This window comes from Sebastes fasciatus, chromosome 10, assembly GCF_043250625.1.
Source record: "Sebastes fasciatus isolate fSebFas1 chromosome 10, fSebFas1.pri, whole genome shotgun sequence".
NCBI lineage: Eukaryota > Metazoa > Chordata > Actinopteri > Perciformes > Sebastidae > Sebastes > Sebastes fasciatus.
In genome coordinates, this window is record NC_133804.1 from 17,113,333 (window position 1) to 17,130,055 (window position 16,723).

Genomic DNA, 16,723 nt, shown 5'->3' on the forward strand with positions numbered 1-16,723 from the left:
ACAAACATATTGGTGTTAATTAGCAACAAAAATGTCAGGAAAAGATGGCGTTCAGTTTTTATACTCAAATTTTTTATTTTTTGTATTAATTTTGTATACTCCTCGTCTTTGTATTATACAGGTCATTCATACAGTTTATGATATAGTAAATAGTAATTACACACAAGAGGCGTAACAAGCATCAACCTGTCACCCTCACAGACATGCATCATGCGCGCACACAAACACACACTCTCTCTCTCATTCTCACACACACACAAACAAACAAACAGAGGGACACATATCCCTTACACTTATTAAACAAAAACAATTTAAAAATGTAAAACGTCTTTTTTTTTTTAAAACCACAAAACCCCAAATTTTTCATCCTCCATCGACACCAGATTCACATCCTTTCAACTCTTATTTTGAAAACGAGTATGACAATACTTAATGTTTTAACAGAATAAAAAACAAATAAAGAAACATAAAAAATGCAGGAAGGCAACTAAAGAAGAGGGCAAAGCAATTCTGCAGACAGAGCAGGTTAAATCAGATCCCAGTCTTTAACTCTTCATGGAAACAGAAGCACAAAATGAGCTGCAATGCAGAAGGAAGAACCACTGGCTGACATCTGGACAGTTTACTGTGAGTTACAGACGACTCAATTCCTACTTGACTTTGTAAAAGAATCCAGCGTGCTGCTACAGAGTTTAGAGGCTTCATGTGATCTGTATGTCTATTCAGTCAGGAAACTTGTTCTCAGTCAGGTATGTATCCACATGTGTTATACTTGTACAGTAGCAGGAAGGTTGCAGGTTTGAGGAAGGCAACACAAACTAGTTAAAAAGGGCACTCTGCAAGGTTTATGGCACAAATAACAGCACTGAGAGAAGCAGGTGTGCAGTGGGGCCAAAGCTGAACCAGTGACAATGTGTTGTGTCGTGAAGTCAGGGTGAAAACCATCTGCTGACGTCTGGAGGGTGTTAGCAAAGGACACTTGATTAAAATATTATCCCAGTCTCCACTATGAGCATCACTGGACAACAAGTAGACCAAAGCTCTGGTCACATCTTGCGTCAGTTCATCACATTTTGCACCCAGAAAAAGTAAACTAATGATGAATCAGAGTATGAAGAGAAGGGAAGTTCACCTTTCTATCTACCTCTTCTCCATGAACCTTGGAAGAAGGTGAAATTGTGCCAGAAATCACTGCTTTAAATTAGAATACAAACAGTTTCAAGCAGCACAATTCAGAGTACATGAAGTGCCCACAATCTATGTCTTACTTATGAACAAGGAAACCTTGAGAGTGATAACCTTACCTGCACTTGAAAATGAAGCCAGCCAGTTGAGTGTGACGGTGATATGTTTGAACAGACAGTAAGGAGAATCTGCAGACTCGTGCATTACTGAGGAGAGCTCGTGCCGAATGCCAAACAGAATGATTAAATCTGGTTAAGTCCATGTGTGATGGAGCCACGTAAAACACTGGGCGTCAGTAACTGCAGTAGTCGTTAGTCGTTGCTTTGTTTTTGCATTGGAGCGCACACTGACTCTCATTAGTCCATACACACATGCAAATACGCATTCAAACCCTGGATTCGCTCCCTTCGCTGAGACTTCCCCAGATCATAATCCCCACACACACACACAAACACACACACAAACACACACACTTTCTCTCTCTCACACAGACAAAAAAAAGTCGTCATCATTCTTGACCATCATCTGTGCGCCACTTCAGGAAATCCTCCTTCCGGGCGTCTGGTTTGATCTGGTTCCGCATGCCGCCGAGCAGATTGGAAGTGGCTTCAGAGGCCACTATTAAGGGTCGGACCACGGTGGGCGGGATCTGCCGCAGGACGCCGCCCACAGCGCCGGGCAGACCCTTCTGTTCATGGCCGCGGGATGCTACATCGCACAAGGTCTGAGCCGTGTCGATCACTCCCTGGAGAGCAGAGAGAAGAGTCAAGGGAGAAATTAGTCAAATTATTATTATTATAGAAGAGACCATAATCAATTTCGAGAGGGTAAGTTTGGGGACGCACCTCTCTGACGGTGTCGTAGGCCTTGGCCACACCTTCTCGGAGGTCAGCAGGCTGAGCATGTCTGCGGGGCCGGCTGTAGGGGACCCGGCCTTCTGTGATGGCAAAGCGGTTCAGGGGAGGAGTTGGAGACAGGATGTCGTACACCGTCTCTGCTGTGGCCTGTAAGAGAAGCAGACAGACATCAGGCATCAAATACCTGCCTATCCTGAAATCCTTCAACAAGTAATCTCACACTTTTTTTTTTTTAGACAAATTCAAATCCAAATGTAGCTTCGGTTTAACTTTAATTCACAGTCGTGACCTGCACTGAAAGCAGACCGAGTACCTGTATGGCCTGCACCAGCCTGTTGCTGAGCTCCAGAGCAGCTGATGCTGTGGAGGTGCCGAAGGATGCTGCCCCCCTCTGGAGACCTCGAATAATGCGTCCATCCTTCCTGTACTGCTCTATGGGCAACCAGAACAGATCCCTCACGCCATGGACTGGAGAAACACAAAGAGAAAGAAAGGAATTGAACCAAGCGATAAAACAGGATAAAGAACATGTAAATGTTGAGCGGACACCGTGTACATCAGTGTGTTTGGAGCAGTATCAACTCACACAGCTGGACAACTGAGTGCATGGGGCCAACACCTCCCAGAATGCCTGGCAGCTGATTCTTCCTGATGTCCGTTAGCCACTCTGTGACGGCGTACTGGATCACTTTGTCCACACCGAGGAGACTAGAAGGTGTTGCAGAAGAAAGACTAAGAAACTTGCAACTGAAAACTCAACTGGTTTGCCTTTCAAACACGGTGATCTAGTCTCAGATGACTATGTATCTCAAGCAACTGATGAGATGTGTTGGTATGGAAGTGTGTATGTCTACCCGTGTCTGCAGCAGAGCCTCTTCAGCTTCAACTCAGAACAGTTTAACTGGGCCAGACCGATCAGAATCCCTGCAAACGTTCCCTATGAAGCAAAGAGCAGGACAGAAGGAGAGTGAACACATAGACAATTATTCCCTGATCAAATTGCAGGTCATATAGAGGCATCAGTATCAAATTGAGACATTTTCATAACCAGTTAAAAGTTCCTCACAGTAACTTTAATTAAGTTTTTGGTCATGCTGAGTGACAGATGAGCTGTTTGAGTGACCTCTCACCTGTTCAATGACGACATGTTTGCCATGATAGTCCAGCCAGATAGGCACTTCAGAGGTGAATCGGAACTCCCTGAAAAATAGCAGGGGAGGAAGAGAAAGACTATATTATCGATTCACATTTTAAACCTTTATTTATCAGACAAATTGTGAGTATTTTTTTTTACAACTTTTATATACAGAAAAACAAGCTTTATTGTTTTCCAACCCATAACCCTTATTCCCTTTAATTTGTAAAAGCAGAATGAGACTTTCTCCGAGCCTTCTGGTGAGTCGGTGTTCACGTACCGGAAGTAGATTGGCTGGTCGGAGGAGGAGGTGGAGCCGGCAGAGGAGGAGCTCTGTTCGCTGTAGGTAGTTTCCACGGAAGCTGTGAGGTCAGGTCCCAGACCAGCGGCTGACTCCCCCTCCTCAGAGGCCTTTTGGGAGGGGTCTGCCTTCACTGAAAAATAAATGGAGAGAAATATAGAAAAACAGATATTCACCAGAGCATGTCTTAAATTGAATACAGGATCAAATGTTAAACATACACAAAATTAGCTGGAGTAATCATTTAAACAGCCAATGAAAATGAATCATGCTACAGTGATGACAGTCCTTATACTGTATATATACTTAACTCCACAAAAAGCAGCTTAGCGAATGAGAGAAGCCTGCATGACAGCTCTTAGTTTGAAATCGTAATATTTATGTCTTTGGCAAAAGTCCTTAACATTAAGTATGAAAGACAAGTGATGAAATACGCATCAAAGAATAAAAAAACCATCATCAGACAAAGCTCACCTTCAGCTGCAGGGTCCACGGGCAGGTACGGGTTAACAAAGGAAGCTAGATTGCTGAAAAAGTCCTTCAGGAAAAACAGTGCGTCCTGGGAAGGAGACATGATGATGATGAGAAGTCACAACTGAAAACCAGTTATTTACTTTCTTCACAGTGAAAATTAAGACAGAATTTCAGGCTCTACTCAGCCACCTTTTGGGTGCCTGACTGAGACTGGATTTGGATGGAGAAGATTTCACTATTAGTGTTCAGTGTCAGGAGCCGAAGTTACCTGGTCAATGTTAAGTCGTAGAGGCAGCAGGCTGACTCGAAGACAGCACTCTGGTCCACCGAGGCCAGACTCTGGACACACCTGCAGGGCCTTCACTGTCAGCTACAAAAAGAAAACACACAATCAATATCGTAGAGCAATCACAGAAAACCTCTCCAACATCTGTAATTTCAAAGACTCCCTCTGTCCGTCCCCCCTCCCTCTCTGCTGTCTCACCATGTTGGAGTGGGCTCGGCGAGGCATGCTCTCGCTGGTGTAGAGGTAGAGGAACTTGTTGATTTGCGAGGAGGCCAGTCGGTCTCGAACCTCCAGCTCCTGGACGATGAACACCTGCCTGGAGAGCGGCTGCTCGCCACCAGGACCGACCCCAACTGCCACTGGCCCATCCCCATCCTGCCCCGCTGCCGCCGCTGCATAGGACTCATGCTGGAAGGACACCTGGATGACAAAACAGGAGGAGAAAGTTGAAGCAGTACAGTTTGGTTTCAAGTTGAATTTAAATTAATAGTTTTTGACATTTCACTGCTTCCTTGCCAAGAGTTAGATGAGGAGATCAATACCACTTACATATCTGTATGATATACTGTATATGTGGAGCCAGCAGCTGGTGAGTTTAGCTCAGCATACAGATTGGAAGTACAGGGAAACAATGGTTACAAAATCTGCCTATGAGAGTGGTATTGATCTTCTAACAAAGAGAGCGAATAAGCGTATTTCCCAAAGAGTCAAACTATTCCTTTAATCGTCATTTCAAACAAAAATTTACAGGCGCGAATTCGCAATAGCTGCAACCACGTATGCGCACAAACACAACCCTTTACACCCACACACTAGCCTCCTAGGGCAAAAACTGTGGCCACCAAAGAGTGGCGAAATATTTGTGGAACGACCGACAGAGTGAGATATAGAGCTGCTGGTCGCAGCTAAAAATAGTTTAGCAGTTAAATACAGAAATGCCTGAAATACGTACGTGTTTCTGTCAAATCACTTCATTATTTGCAAAATAAATCTATATTAGGATAAACTAACTGAAAACCACTTCTAGTCTCAGTTTCGTCTCAATATATATATATATATACACACCTTGGTGAGCTGGATCTCCATCAGCAGTGCGTGCTGACGCCCGCTGCCTCCGGCCCAGCGCCAGGAGTTCTGGGGACGAGAGGGAGCCACAGAGCGCGACGGGGACCCACGAACGGGGGCTGAACGACCTCTGAAGAGAGAAGAGGAGGGAGAGAAAACTGAACAAACAACACACAGGTGAAAGAATCTCAAGGCCATTGATGTATATATTGTATGAGAAACTACATTTTTGTGCATCTGAGAACATGCTTGTGACCCTGTGTGTGTGTGTGTGTGTGTGTGTGTGTGTGTGTGTGTTACCTGTTTGTGTGCTGGGCATGTATGGACATGGGCTTGCTGCCAAAGTCCTTGCCCCCGTAGAGGTGCCAGACCACAGAGATCTCCCGCAGCACCACCCTGCTCTGGGGCACCGGGAAGCGGCTGGGGGCTCTGAGCAGGTCTGAGCTGCCTCGAGGCCTGGAGAAGTGACTCTCCTTCAATCTGATGGGGCCTTCAGAAAACACCGTCACCACGGGCTCCCCGTCCCTGGGCTGTAACAAATCCCACGTGTGGACATTTTGTGAGTAAACATACAGATTCATTCTGCTAGGAGGGAAAGTGAGCTAACGGGGGCCATAAAGCAAGCAGAGACACTCACAGGAATGCCCATCCCGGGAGCCTCCAAGATGCAGAAGTCGTCGTTGTCGGTGGAGCCTTCAGAGCCTTCCTCTGACATCATATCTGCCTGTGCCTCCGTTGCTGTGGCAACCAGTCCGTCAAGCTCAGAGTCCTCAACTTGCAGGACGGAGGGGCTGCGCTTCGAAGCTTCACCGGGGAACAGGTAGACAGAGACAGGCGAGCCTCTCGGCATGGAGGGTGAACCTGGACAAACGTCCATCAGTCAGGTTAAGGAATCAAGCTGCTACTGTAAACACTTGAAATCTGGCAAAACGGGGGCTGAGTTTCATGCTTTATTTTCCTTCCTAAAAATTCAGTCAATTCGGTTACAGTGTGACAATACACTCCTCTGTGAATGTCAAGCTTCACCACAGCTCTATAGCACTAATGGAAAATAAACCAGCCCAAAACCCCCTCCCTACACACAAGGAAACGTGGGTCATAGCAGAGTTTTACTGAACCGTATCCTGTCGGGATGTTCAGATGTTTAAAGAGACAAACTCCTCCGTACCTGGATCTAAACTCTCTTCCCGTTGGCTCTTCTCTGTGTCAATTAAGGCATCAGCCAGGTCATACTGGTTGATCTCAGCGGTTTCAGCTGGAGGGCAGGGCAGCACCACCGCAGGACTTTCTGAAAGCTGACAAGACACAATATTACAGAACAACATTAGACAATTATATGGCAACTTTATACCACTTCTCAACATGCATGGAACCGCTCTGTTCTCGCCAGCAATCACTTCATTCATTCTCAATTCATTGTGTAGGAAATTCTATGTAGAATACTATATACTATGTAAGGGATAATAATAACTTTAACTTTTAACACTTATTACACTTGATATTCTAACATTATACGTTTAGATTAGGGCTGTCCATCGATTAAAATAGTTAATCGCGATTAATCAAATTTTTTATCTGTTCAAATGTACCTTAAAGGGAGATTTATCAAGTATTTTAATGCTCTTATCAACATGGGAGTGGGCAAATATGCTGCTTAATGCAAATGTATGTATATATTTATTATTGTAAATCAATTAACAACACAAAACAATGACAAATATTGTCCAGAAACCCTCACAGGTACTGCATTTAGTATAAAAACTATGCTCAAATCATAACATGGCAAATTCAAGCCCAACAGGCAACAACAGTCAGTGTGCTGACTTGACTATGTCTTGTCCCAAACTGCATGTGATTATCATAAAGTGGGCATGTCTGTGAAGGGGAGACTCGTGAGTACCCATAGAACCCATAGAGCCCGCTAAAACCTCCGAAAGATTGAATAGCTGCCGGTAGCCCGTCAGACTTTTAAGGGATCAATCTCAATATGAAAAACATTAACTTGAAATGCTTAACTAGTCTGAAGACATCATTTAATTCTTTCAATTCATTATTTTTAATTCTCCAGTAAATACGTCGGCCTTACTGGTAATTTCTGGCCAGCGATTTCGGTGGGTGAGGTGTGTCGCGGAGGGGGGTGCAGGTCACCCTGAGAGACCAGGTACTGCAGCAGGTTGACCAGGGCGGCGCAGGAGTCAGCACAGGTATGAACGTGAACCACATTGTTGGAGCAACGGAGCTCAAAGAGAGGCTGAGACTGGAGAACAAAGCAAGGAAACAGACAACATTAAAACTGATAACAGAAGAATCAACAAAGGTGATGACAGAGAGAGTTGTAATGCAAGAGAAGGGAAGAACTAAAAATGAAATAATAAAAAATAAAGACACACCTGAACGCTATAAACATAAAGCATGCAGCAAATGCCAACAAAAAAAAAAAAAAGACTAGACAATGCAAATGCATATACAAAACTGTATTGCATTGTTACATAACAGAATTTAAACTGTGCTCTCTCACATCTGTACACATTGTTTCTGATTGGCTAAAAGGGCAGCTGCATCATTGTTGTCGGACGACATGTTTACTGTCGCCCGTTTGTTTTTGGTTCCATGTCTAACTGAAAAATGATCCTAGTCTTTTTATCTGAAGCTATTTTTATAGTGAAACAAATATTTATAAACACGAGGCCTCGTGCTCCTTAGTGGTTGTAGAAGGAAATTTAACTAAATTATAATGTTTTGTTTATAACGTCCACATTTTCACTGGCAGGGGTAGTCTGTATGCTTCATGTAAACAGATGGAGAGCACTCACCAGCTTGCCCGTATCGCTGCCTTTCCATGTGGTGATGGCGAGCTCCAGCAGGTCAATGTCCAGAACACACACATAGTCTGTGTGACACAAAGACACACGGTGGCGTTAATTAGAGAGCAGCTCATTTTGACACTGACTCTTGTTTATGTTACTAATATTAACTACTGTATAGACCTTTTCATCACCATTTTGCTGCTAGGGTAACAGCTTTACTTCCTGTCAGCTACTGCATTAACAAACATTGCAACAGGAAATACAAAGGGGCCCATTTACAATGTTTATGTTGTCAAGTTTGGAAAGGTCTATTGGTCCTAATATAAGACGTCGCTGGTTGTAAGATGACGTCCTTTTCCAACACCTGTTTTTGGAAAAAAACATTTTTGAAGATTAAAATGTGAAGCAGCAGACACCATGTTTAACATCTTTTAAAGTCAACTGAGCTGTCAATCGAACCCTGGTGTGAACCGAACCGAGGCTGCTTGAAAAGGTGGTCTCGGTTCCAAGCGGACTCTGGTGCGTTTCGTTTGTGGTGTGAAAGCAAACGAACCAGCCACAGGATTTTGTGACAGCAGATATGTGATTTAAGCATGATTTCAAAAGCTAAACTACTAATAAATCCACCTGCTGATCGTGAACTCTGTAAAAGGCCATGTATGTAAGCACGTCAGTGCGGATATTTCCCTTATTAATAGGTCAAAAGCTGTTAAAACGGCTGAGCTTGTATCTGACTTTGTGTACTTGGTTCAGTTCATTAACTCCATCAAAAAGTGTGTGACGATCCCACAGTACGCCAATCATGCACGTGTCCATGCGCTCCCCGATGTTCGCACTATGCGTTTGCCCCAGGCATCTGGGAGTGAGCAAAGCAGCTTTTGTACAGTCCTGTCTCTACTATTATTCATCATAACATGTGGCCGATTTGCAGTTCAATAATACTTAATTAGTTATTAATCAAAGAACATAAATATACACATCAGAAGCGTTAAAGTGCTGCATAAACTTCTGTCAGTCACTGGATTTTGATTTCCCCACGTGGGTCCTGATGATGCAGAATGACAATCACTGAGTTACCCGTCAGTCTCTATAACTTCATGTCTACTCCTCTTGTTCGTTTGTAGAAAGTCAGTGTGAACAGGAACCGGACCAGAACTAAAATGCAACAACGTATGATTCTTCCCCCTGGTCCAGACCAAATGAACCCAACTACAGGTGTGAAAGCACCCTAAGCTACATTGGACTTCCTACATACTTTTAATGCTGAATAACTCTAACGGACACAAAGTAAACAAACATGAAGAAACTAGCTAGCCTAGTGAGATTAGGGCTACAAACAACTGCAACACTCCTGAGCAACAGACTCACTCTCTCTAGAGAAAACTAACTGTCACAAATCTGTAACTGTAACATGTAAATATCATGTGTGTCTTACCTCTCCTCAAGTCCACGGTTTCAATCTCACATTTGTCAGAGAGGTAGAGAGCAGAGTCATCCAGGATGAATCTGACCACAACAAGACAAAAACACAACTTAGACACCGTGAGTAACCAGCTCATATAATGTGATATTAACATTTTTCTAATATTGTGACTTTTGGGACATTTGTTTTGTTTAATGGACAGTCTTCCTGTTCAGTTAGTGGTGAGTTGTACCTGAGGTGGAAGGTGGCGGTGTCTACGATGATGTTGCTGGACAGAGTGAAGGACTCTGCTGTGAACAACACGCGTAGTGGTAGATACAGAGGTCTGGCAAACAGAAACACAGAAACAGAAACACAGAAGATGAGGGTGGAAAAAAAGGAGAAGATTTAACTTATCATTCTACCACACTTTTTTTAGGTATAGTTTATACCTGTAATCGACGGCACAGGTAGCGAGGTGTGTGTGGAGGACAGTGATGACAGCAGGTGCTGTGTATCCCAGAATGGGATCATCAATGACGTCCAGGAAGTCGACCAGCTGTAACAAACAAATACAGACTCAGCTGGCTGGCAACACAGTGAAAGACAACCAGTTTAAATTCATCCACCTAATTTGATTTCAGCATGGAGCGTGGTTAGTTTTCTGCACAACCCAAATGATTTAACTGGAAAATAAAACAGAACAAATTGCTGTTTCTGGTATAATAACATTGGCTGCAGGTCTATTAGGTTATGAATGATGCAGCTGCAGGTAAACACTCTGTGTTTATATAGCTGGAGAAAATGCTTGAATATCTAACAGCAACAGGACGATGAAGAGTGAGATTTTCTAGTTAAACAAAAGCAGCAGCTGCACACAGTGGATTGTAAACTGCACAATATCGTACAACACCACCGCACCCTGGTCCATTGCTACGAGAGAAACTGGCATCTCACTCTTTTGTAATCCACATTCATATATTTCTATTTCTGTATGAAGGTGGAATGTCAAACATGTTGGTCTGGAGCATTGGTGGCAAAACTACGGCCCGCTGCCCGTTTTTAAATGGCTCGCAGTGAGTTTTTAAAAATAATCTAAAATGTGGCTTGAGCATATTTCTAATAAATTGCACTTCTTAGTTTGAAAACTAGACGTCGCTCCTATTTTGAACAACTACTTGACTTACATTGAATACTATTCGATGAAAACATTTAACTCAGTTGATTAGGTAAACATAGCGGAACCGAAGACATGAGATAGCGAGTGAGGGCTGAAAATTTCAGAAACGTTGGGAAAATGAGTACTTTTTCACAGAAGTCAAGGAGGAGTGTGTATTCTTAATTTCGTTACATTGATAAAAGAGTACAATGTCAGAAGACACTATGAAACTAAACATCAGTCCCACGCTTCGTACACTGCCACAATGGGGTTTTCTGGTCTAGAAAGGCTGATTTTCTTGCAGTGTAACTAGTTGTTTGGCCCAGGGCTCCTTATATTTTTCTGTATATGGCCAACACTCAAAAAAGTTTGGCCATCCTTGGTCTTGAGAGACGAACGAATTTTCTGACTCCGAGCAACTGACATCAAATCTTTAAATCTGACTTTCATCTCCAAGAGAGCTGAAAATTGTTCTGCTGTTTCACTTTAAATGTTTTCATTAGGCCAGTAAAGCATGAAATCACAAAAGAAATAAAAGAAGAAAGAACGAAAGAAAAAGAAAAACACCTTGAAACATCTAGAAATTAAATAATAAATATGACTAGGAATGCACAGCACATTGCCAGTAACTGTTTGAGTTAAAGTGCAAGGAAGTCTCTAAGAAGGGATTTTCCTTTCATGGAATTTCAGCAACAACATTGAGGAACAAGAAGATACTGAGAAGACTATTATCTGCTTCCTCACCTGCTCATGCCAGCTGTGATTAGTCTGCGTCACATTATGTCGCATGGTGGCACCTTGAAGACGAAGAGCAACTAGGAACTCCTACGAGGAGAAAACAGAAACAAACATTGTTTAATTTCAAACTTACACAGCAGCAAAATCAGGCGTTTGACGAGGACGTACCTTTACACTCCTCTGTGGGTCCAGTGTGATTTTGATGGCTGTGGACAACATCTGTATCTCCCCTTCCTTGCCGCTCACACTGCTCACACCCACCTCTGTGGGGTAGATGGTAGGGTCCAAGTGCTTTGGGGGAGTGAAGTTGGGCATCTCCAACCGCTGTGGGATGGGGGTGTCTTTCACAACCGCTGTAGTGGAAGAAATGACGACCCAGAACACACATTAACATTTTCTACTTAGCGTTAAATCTACTTCTATGTAATTTAAAAGGGACTGTATGTAAGTTTTTACAATATGAATAATAAAATGTTTGCAAACAACATGACAATGTGTACATTTATGGTAGAGCTCCACTCGTCTGCTCTCTAGACACAGGAAATTGAGATTGGGGTCGTTCTGGTGCTGCGCCACACTGAATATCTTCCCCCCTTCCAGGTCGAGCACAATTTCCCCATGACTCTGGTCCTCCTGAATCAATGAGATGAAATGATTAAGAAATACAAAAATGACTGGATAAAAAATGGTTACAGTTAAAACAATTTTGAATTGTGAATAGATCAAACCAGAGCTGCTGTCTTTTAAACCAATTCCAGTCTCAGGTCTTAGTTACGTGACTTGGCTCACCTTCTTGTCTGTTCTGGCTTGGAGGCGACCTTTGCCGATAATCACAGTGAGGGAGAGGAGGCTGAGGTTGTGGTTGGGGCGGGGAGCCGACTGTTGTATCTTTCCAGATGATTCGCTGGCCAAGTAGAACTGAGGCTCGTCCTCTTCTGAATCAGAGTCTACGGCAGAGAGAGAGAGAAGACACACTTAATCGGTTTGATTTCATTCATCAATGGAGGAAGAGACATCCTGATATAATACACACAAAACCTGCTTAATCAATCAAATATGTTTTGGCAGGCTAGTTGCTATTATATCAATAGATCTGCATGTTGTTTTTCCATCAAGGCAGTAAAACTCACCCAGTCTAAAGGCCGACTTGCAGAGCTGGAACTCGTCGCGGTGATGGCGGTTGTGGTCGGTGCTGTGGGCTGAGGGGGGAGGAGGCTCCCACATCAACAGATCATTATTGATCCTTTTGGGTGAAGGGGGCGGGGGACATTAATGTTACTTCAGACGCAGGATTTAAGACCAATATAAAGACCAAAAAAGGAACAACGCTGGAAGAGGAAGCTATTTCTAACACAACGAAAGGCTAACAGTTCGACATGAGCAGCTCAAGAACGAGGACACCAGCAATACAATAAAACTCGCTGTACAATAAGAAGACATTCTACTGAAGATCATTTAAAACATTTTCCAACTTGTTGGGGGATACCCGGATAATCTTTACTTGAAAAACAGCCATCACACCTATGCTACTGTTGACATACCTGTTGTAGAAGCTCTGGAAGGCCTGTTTGCTGGGCAGGAGGACGTAGGCCAGAGGCAGGTTGATGTCCACCGCACACTGACACTGAGCGACACACTGCGCCTGAAACTGACGCATCTCCTCTGGGTCGGCTGGAATCACCATCTAAAACAAGGAAGGAGGGAAGAGCTCAGTCTGGAATCTTGATAAGACGGCTGATCTTTTTTTTTTTTCTGTGTGTCAGCGCACCTCTTCAGTCTCAAACATGGTGCGGTTGGAGGAGAACGGGGAGCTGGTTTTGTCGTTGATTTCACAGTGACTTTCAAAGAAGGCGGCACCCAGGTCCGTGATGAGGCTCATCCCACCCAGACCTGCTGCCGGGCCCTGAGTCTCACCTCCACGCACTCGCACTGATATCCTGCTCACAGAAACAGAAACCTAAGTAAGACTGGCTTGTGGTAGAGTACATTATAACAATATGTTTTGTCTCATTTCATGAGCAAGAGTGACTCAATTTAGACTCCAAATGTCTTGGTACTGTAAAGTGCTGATTTCTAGCAGATTGTAAATGATGTATCTAATTTATTTATTTTCATAATCACCACTACTCACCTCGGCGGAGAGTCGCGGTTCTTCTTTACTCTGATACAGGGGAAAGAGCCGCCCTCCCAGCCTTCGTATGACCCTGGTGAGACACAACACATCAGTTCTCTGTCTGCATTTCACATTTTAAAGGTCTGCTTCAGCCACATATACATAGTACAAAAAAAGTCTATGAAGTCATTTGAGATAAACTGGAGGAGAAGGGAATCGTGTGCACAGTAGTAAGTGAATAACATTGACAGTAATATAATATAATAATAATATAGCAAGTCCGCGATTCCCAGCTTAGAAGTCACAGCTGTCGAGACGAAAAAAGATAAATTCGCTCCTTCGTACAAGCCCATCAGCAATTTTTCTTTTTTTTTATAAAATGAATGTGCTTTAATTTGTGCAATGTGAAACCAAACCAGACTAAATAGAAGACAAACCAAAAGTATCAATTTCATGAATAAAGTATAGGGTTGAGTGTGTTCCTACCATGCAGGTCGGTGAAGGAGGCCTCCAGCAGCTGGGTGAGGCAGGGAGCCCACGGCTGACCCGGGGCAGTCTGCTCGCTCTGGAGATCCGGGGCCTCCTGGTGCTTCAGCTCCAGATCCTTCAGTTCCAGCACCAGGGTCTCCTGCCGCACTGCCCTCTGGGTCGGAGGTCGACGCTTAGGGAGGGGCCGCAGGTCGGGGATGGGGAAACGAAGCCTGAGGATGGCGTGGGGGGAGATGAGGGTGAAGGAGGAGCACAGCTCGCTGCTCTGGGTCTGAAGAGAGACGGTGAGAAAGTATTTATTCATCTAAAGAGTGTTTGCTGACATGGATTTTAAGAGCTGATTCAGTAACAGAATTATAGTCTTCCATTGTCTTGATGACATTGAAGTTTGATGCATTTATTCGAGACACTGTGTTTTCTGGCATGTGTTTTAATTGAGTTGCATTTGATAGCAGATCTACATTTTTAGGGTGTTTTTCTTTATGTAATTAGTTTCTAAATGATGTAATAAATGTGTGTGGGGCTCCACCTGCATGAGTCCAGGTCCACCAGGCTGTGTGGGACAGTGGCTGAAGGCTTTGCTCAGGTTGCCCAGGCGACTGAGGATGTCCAGGTCCAACTCGGCGCTCAGCTCTGCCAGCTCCACCCGCACTACACTGTCCCGCCGCACCACCCGCTGTTTACCCTGCCAACACACACACACACACACACAGAAACATGCACACTTGTGTTAAAGGATAGATTGATGTATCCGTCAGTCAATTTCATACTCCAGTATGAAACATTTATTTTGATGACATTTTTGTATAACTAATCAATCAAGGGAAGCCTTTACCTGATAAATCGATCTAATACATCTTATTAGATAGAATAACGCTGCATGAATATGTTTATGATTACTGGCATCAACATAGTTCAGGATTTCAGCGCACAGTTTTATTGGAAAGCTATTTTTGAGGGTTATACACCCTTTTTTGCAAGAAAGCGATCAAATTTAACCCCTGTTCCTCTCTTTAAAAAAAATTGCTCTGATGTCCTTAGAGAACAAAAATGTCTGTGTCCGCCCTAAAATTAATATATTAGTATTATTTTCCACTTTTAACCAACGTCAGTCCTGATCATCACTACCAAATACTCATTCATTTTTTGTCTACATAATGTCACTGTTGTAAAGAACCCCCCCGCCCCCCCCCACAAAAAGTGAATGATTATTATCTTGTATACTTTCACAGTCTGGGATGCGTCAATGATTAGCAACAACAGATTGATTTTGATGCATTGCATTAAAGCAGCACTGCCCTAGTAGAAACCATGAAAATAGCATGAGGAACATGAGAAACAGGCTCAATCTGGTGCAAAATAGTAAAAACTACAATGTTGAAGCCAGGGCTCTAGATTGAAAGCCTGATATAATACAGTAGAAGGTTTAATGCTGTAATGGCCATGGGATCAAAACTTGTGGTTTTAATGGGTTTCAATGGGGACTTTTTTGTCCTTAAGGGTCTGAGTGTGTGGATTTTGGCTACTGTACACAGTTTATTATAGGACCTGAGGTTGAACTTCCAAAATTAAAAAACAAACCAAAAAAACATTGCCAAAAAAAAAAAATACAAAATTAAAAAGCCAAAATGACCCTAGTAATGCATAAAGGTTAAGACATTTAATACTGGCAAATATTGTAAAATATAGATTTTTGGAGACTTAAGTCAAAGACGTTTGGGACTAGTCTTTAAAATAAGGTTGTCACAATATACCCATTTTCACAATCAACATTACTTTAAATTATCATGCAACTCTCTAACTACAACAGTATCATGAGAAAACAATAAATACTGGCTGCTTTACTTTTTTAACTTGTTTTATTTTTAGAATAAGTATTTTTTTCCTGTTGTCTTCAATGACTCCTGTCATTGGCCTGGTGTTAACATTGTAATACTACACTACTTTACCTGCTACACACACACCAAATAAACATTGTTTGTATAGTACATTTTGTACACTGAAATGCAACGCACTTCAGACAAAAACAAACTGAAAATGGGCAAGTCAGGGTGTGTGTGTGTGTGTGTGTGTGTGTGTGTGTGTGTGTGTGTGTGTGTGTGTGTGTGTGTAAATGCGTACTTTACGCAGGTGTTTTTCAGTGAGGCCGTAGTGTAGTTGGGCACACGGTCTGGCTGCAGCTCCAACTGTAAACAGACCAGCTTTCTGGAACTGAAGCAACTGAAAAGAGACACAGAAAGAGACACAATGTCCTCTAAAGTCATCCTCATAAGCTTGGAAACAGAACAAACAAAAACGACTTCCAGACAACAAATACAAGTTTAGTTAAAAACACAGCCAGAGGGTCAGCTTAAGAGCTACACAGACACACAAAGAGATGTTCTACCTCGCTGTACTGAGGCTTCCCGTCCTCCCAGAGGCACTCTAACAGTTCCAGTCTGCTGAAGGAAAGGTCAGAGGTCACGGCCCGACTGTGGCGTCTCCCGCTCCGCATCTCACAAGCAACCTGCACTGCTGCTCCCGTCACTCTGGGAGAGAGGACGACAAGGCAAACGAGAATTAGAAAAAAACGTTTGCAATATGGCGGGCGTCAATTTTACACAATGTGAAATGATACAAACCGTTCAGAAACCGTGACACAGAATAATTTGTTTACTGAGCAGAATCTTATTAAGAAAGGGAAGTTTAACAGTATCGTCAACTGAAACTTGT

At 43.2% G+C, this 16,723-nt stretch overlaps 2 protein-coding genes across 2 annotated transcripts in view; one reads left to right on the forward strand and one right to left on the reverse strand.

The window, feature by feature from the left end:
• rnaseh2c (ribonuclease H2, subunit C) overlaps positions 1-16,723 on the forward strand; it is a 100,722-nt gene that overhangs the window by 16,988 nt on the left and 67,011 nt on the right. The window lies entirely within an intron of this gene.
• atg2a (autophagy related 2A) overlaps positions 51-16,723 on the reverse strand; it is a 29,288-nt gene continuing 12,615 nt past the window's right edge. The window contains exons 12-42 of the mRNA XM_074648606.1: positions 16,398-16,539; positions 16,133-16,231; positions 14,541-14,696; positions 14,009-14,282; positions 13,541-13,613; positions 13,178-13,346; positions 12,951-13,093; positions 12,540-12,652; positions 12,199-12,356; positions 11,910-12,042; positions 11,578-11,762; positions 11,416-11,496; positions 9,965-10,071; positions 9,766-9,858; positions 9,546-9,616; positions 8,117-8,193; positions 7,390-7,560; positions 6,472-6,598; positions 5,941-6,164; positions 5,604-5,833; positions 5,304-5,433; positions 4,437-4,658; positions 4,221-4,322; positions 3,953-4,037; positions 3,458-3,611; positions 3,173-3,242; positions 2,897-2,979; positions 2,629-2,750; positions 2,356-2,510; positions 2,031-2,189; positions 51-1,930 (exon numbers count right to left, since the gene is read on the reverse strand). Coding sequence (XP_074504707.1) covers positions 1,694-1,930; positions 2,031-2,189; positions 2,356-2,510; positions 2,629-2,750; positions 2,897-2,979; positions 3,173-3,242; positions 3,458-3,611; positions 3,953-4,037; positions 4,221-4,322; positions 4,437-4,658; positions 5,304-5,433; positions 5,604-5,833; positions 5,941-6,164; positions 6,472-6,598; positions 7,390-7,560; positions 8,117-8,193; positions 9,546-9,616; positions 9,766-9,858; positions 9,965-10,071; positions 11,416-11,496; positions 11,578-11,762; positions 11,910-12,042; positions 12,199-12,356; positions 12,540-12,652; positions 12,951-13,093; positions 13,178-13,346; positions 13,541-13,613; positions 14,009-14,282; positions 14,541-14,696; positions 16,133-16,231; positions 16,398-16,539 — 4,345 coding nt within the window. The 3' untranslated portion in view covers positions 51-1,693. The remainder of the gene's footprint in view (positions 1,931-2,030; positions 2,190-2,355; positions 2,511-2,628; positions 2,751-2,896; positions 2,980-3,172; positions 3,243-3,457; positions 3,612-3,952; positions 4,038-4,220; positions 4,323-4,436; positions 4,659-5,303; positions 5,434-5,603; positions 5,834-5,940; positions 6,165-6,471; positions 6,599-7,389; positions 7,561-8,116; positions 8,194-9,545; positions 9,617-9,765; positions 9,859-9,964; positions 10,072-11,415; positions 11,497-11,577; positions 11,763-11,909; positions 12,043-12,198; positions 12,357-12,539; positions 12,653-12,950; positions 13,094-13,177; positions 13,347-13,540; positions 13,614-14,008; positions 14,283-14,540; positions 14,697-16,132; positions 16,232-16,397; positions 16,540-16,723) is intronic.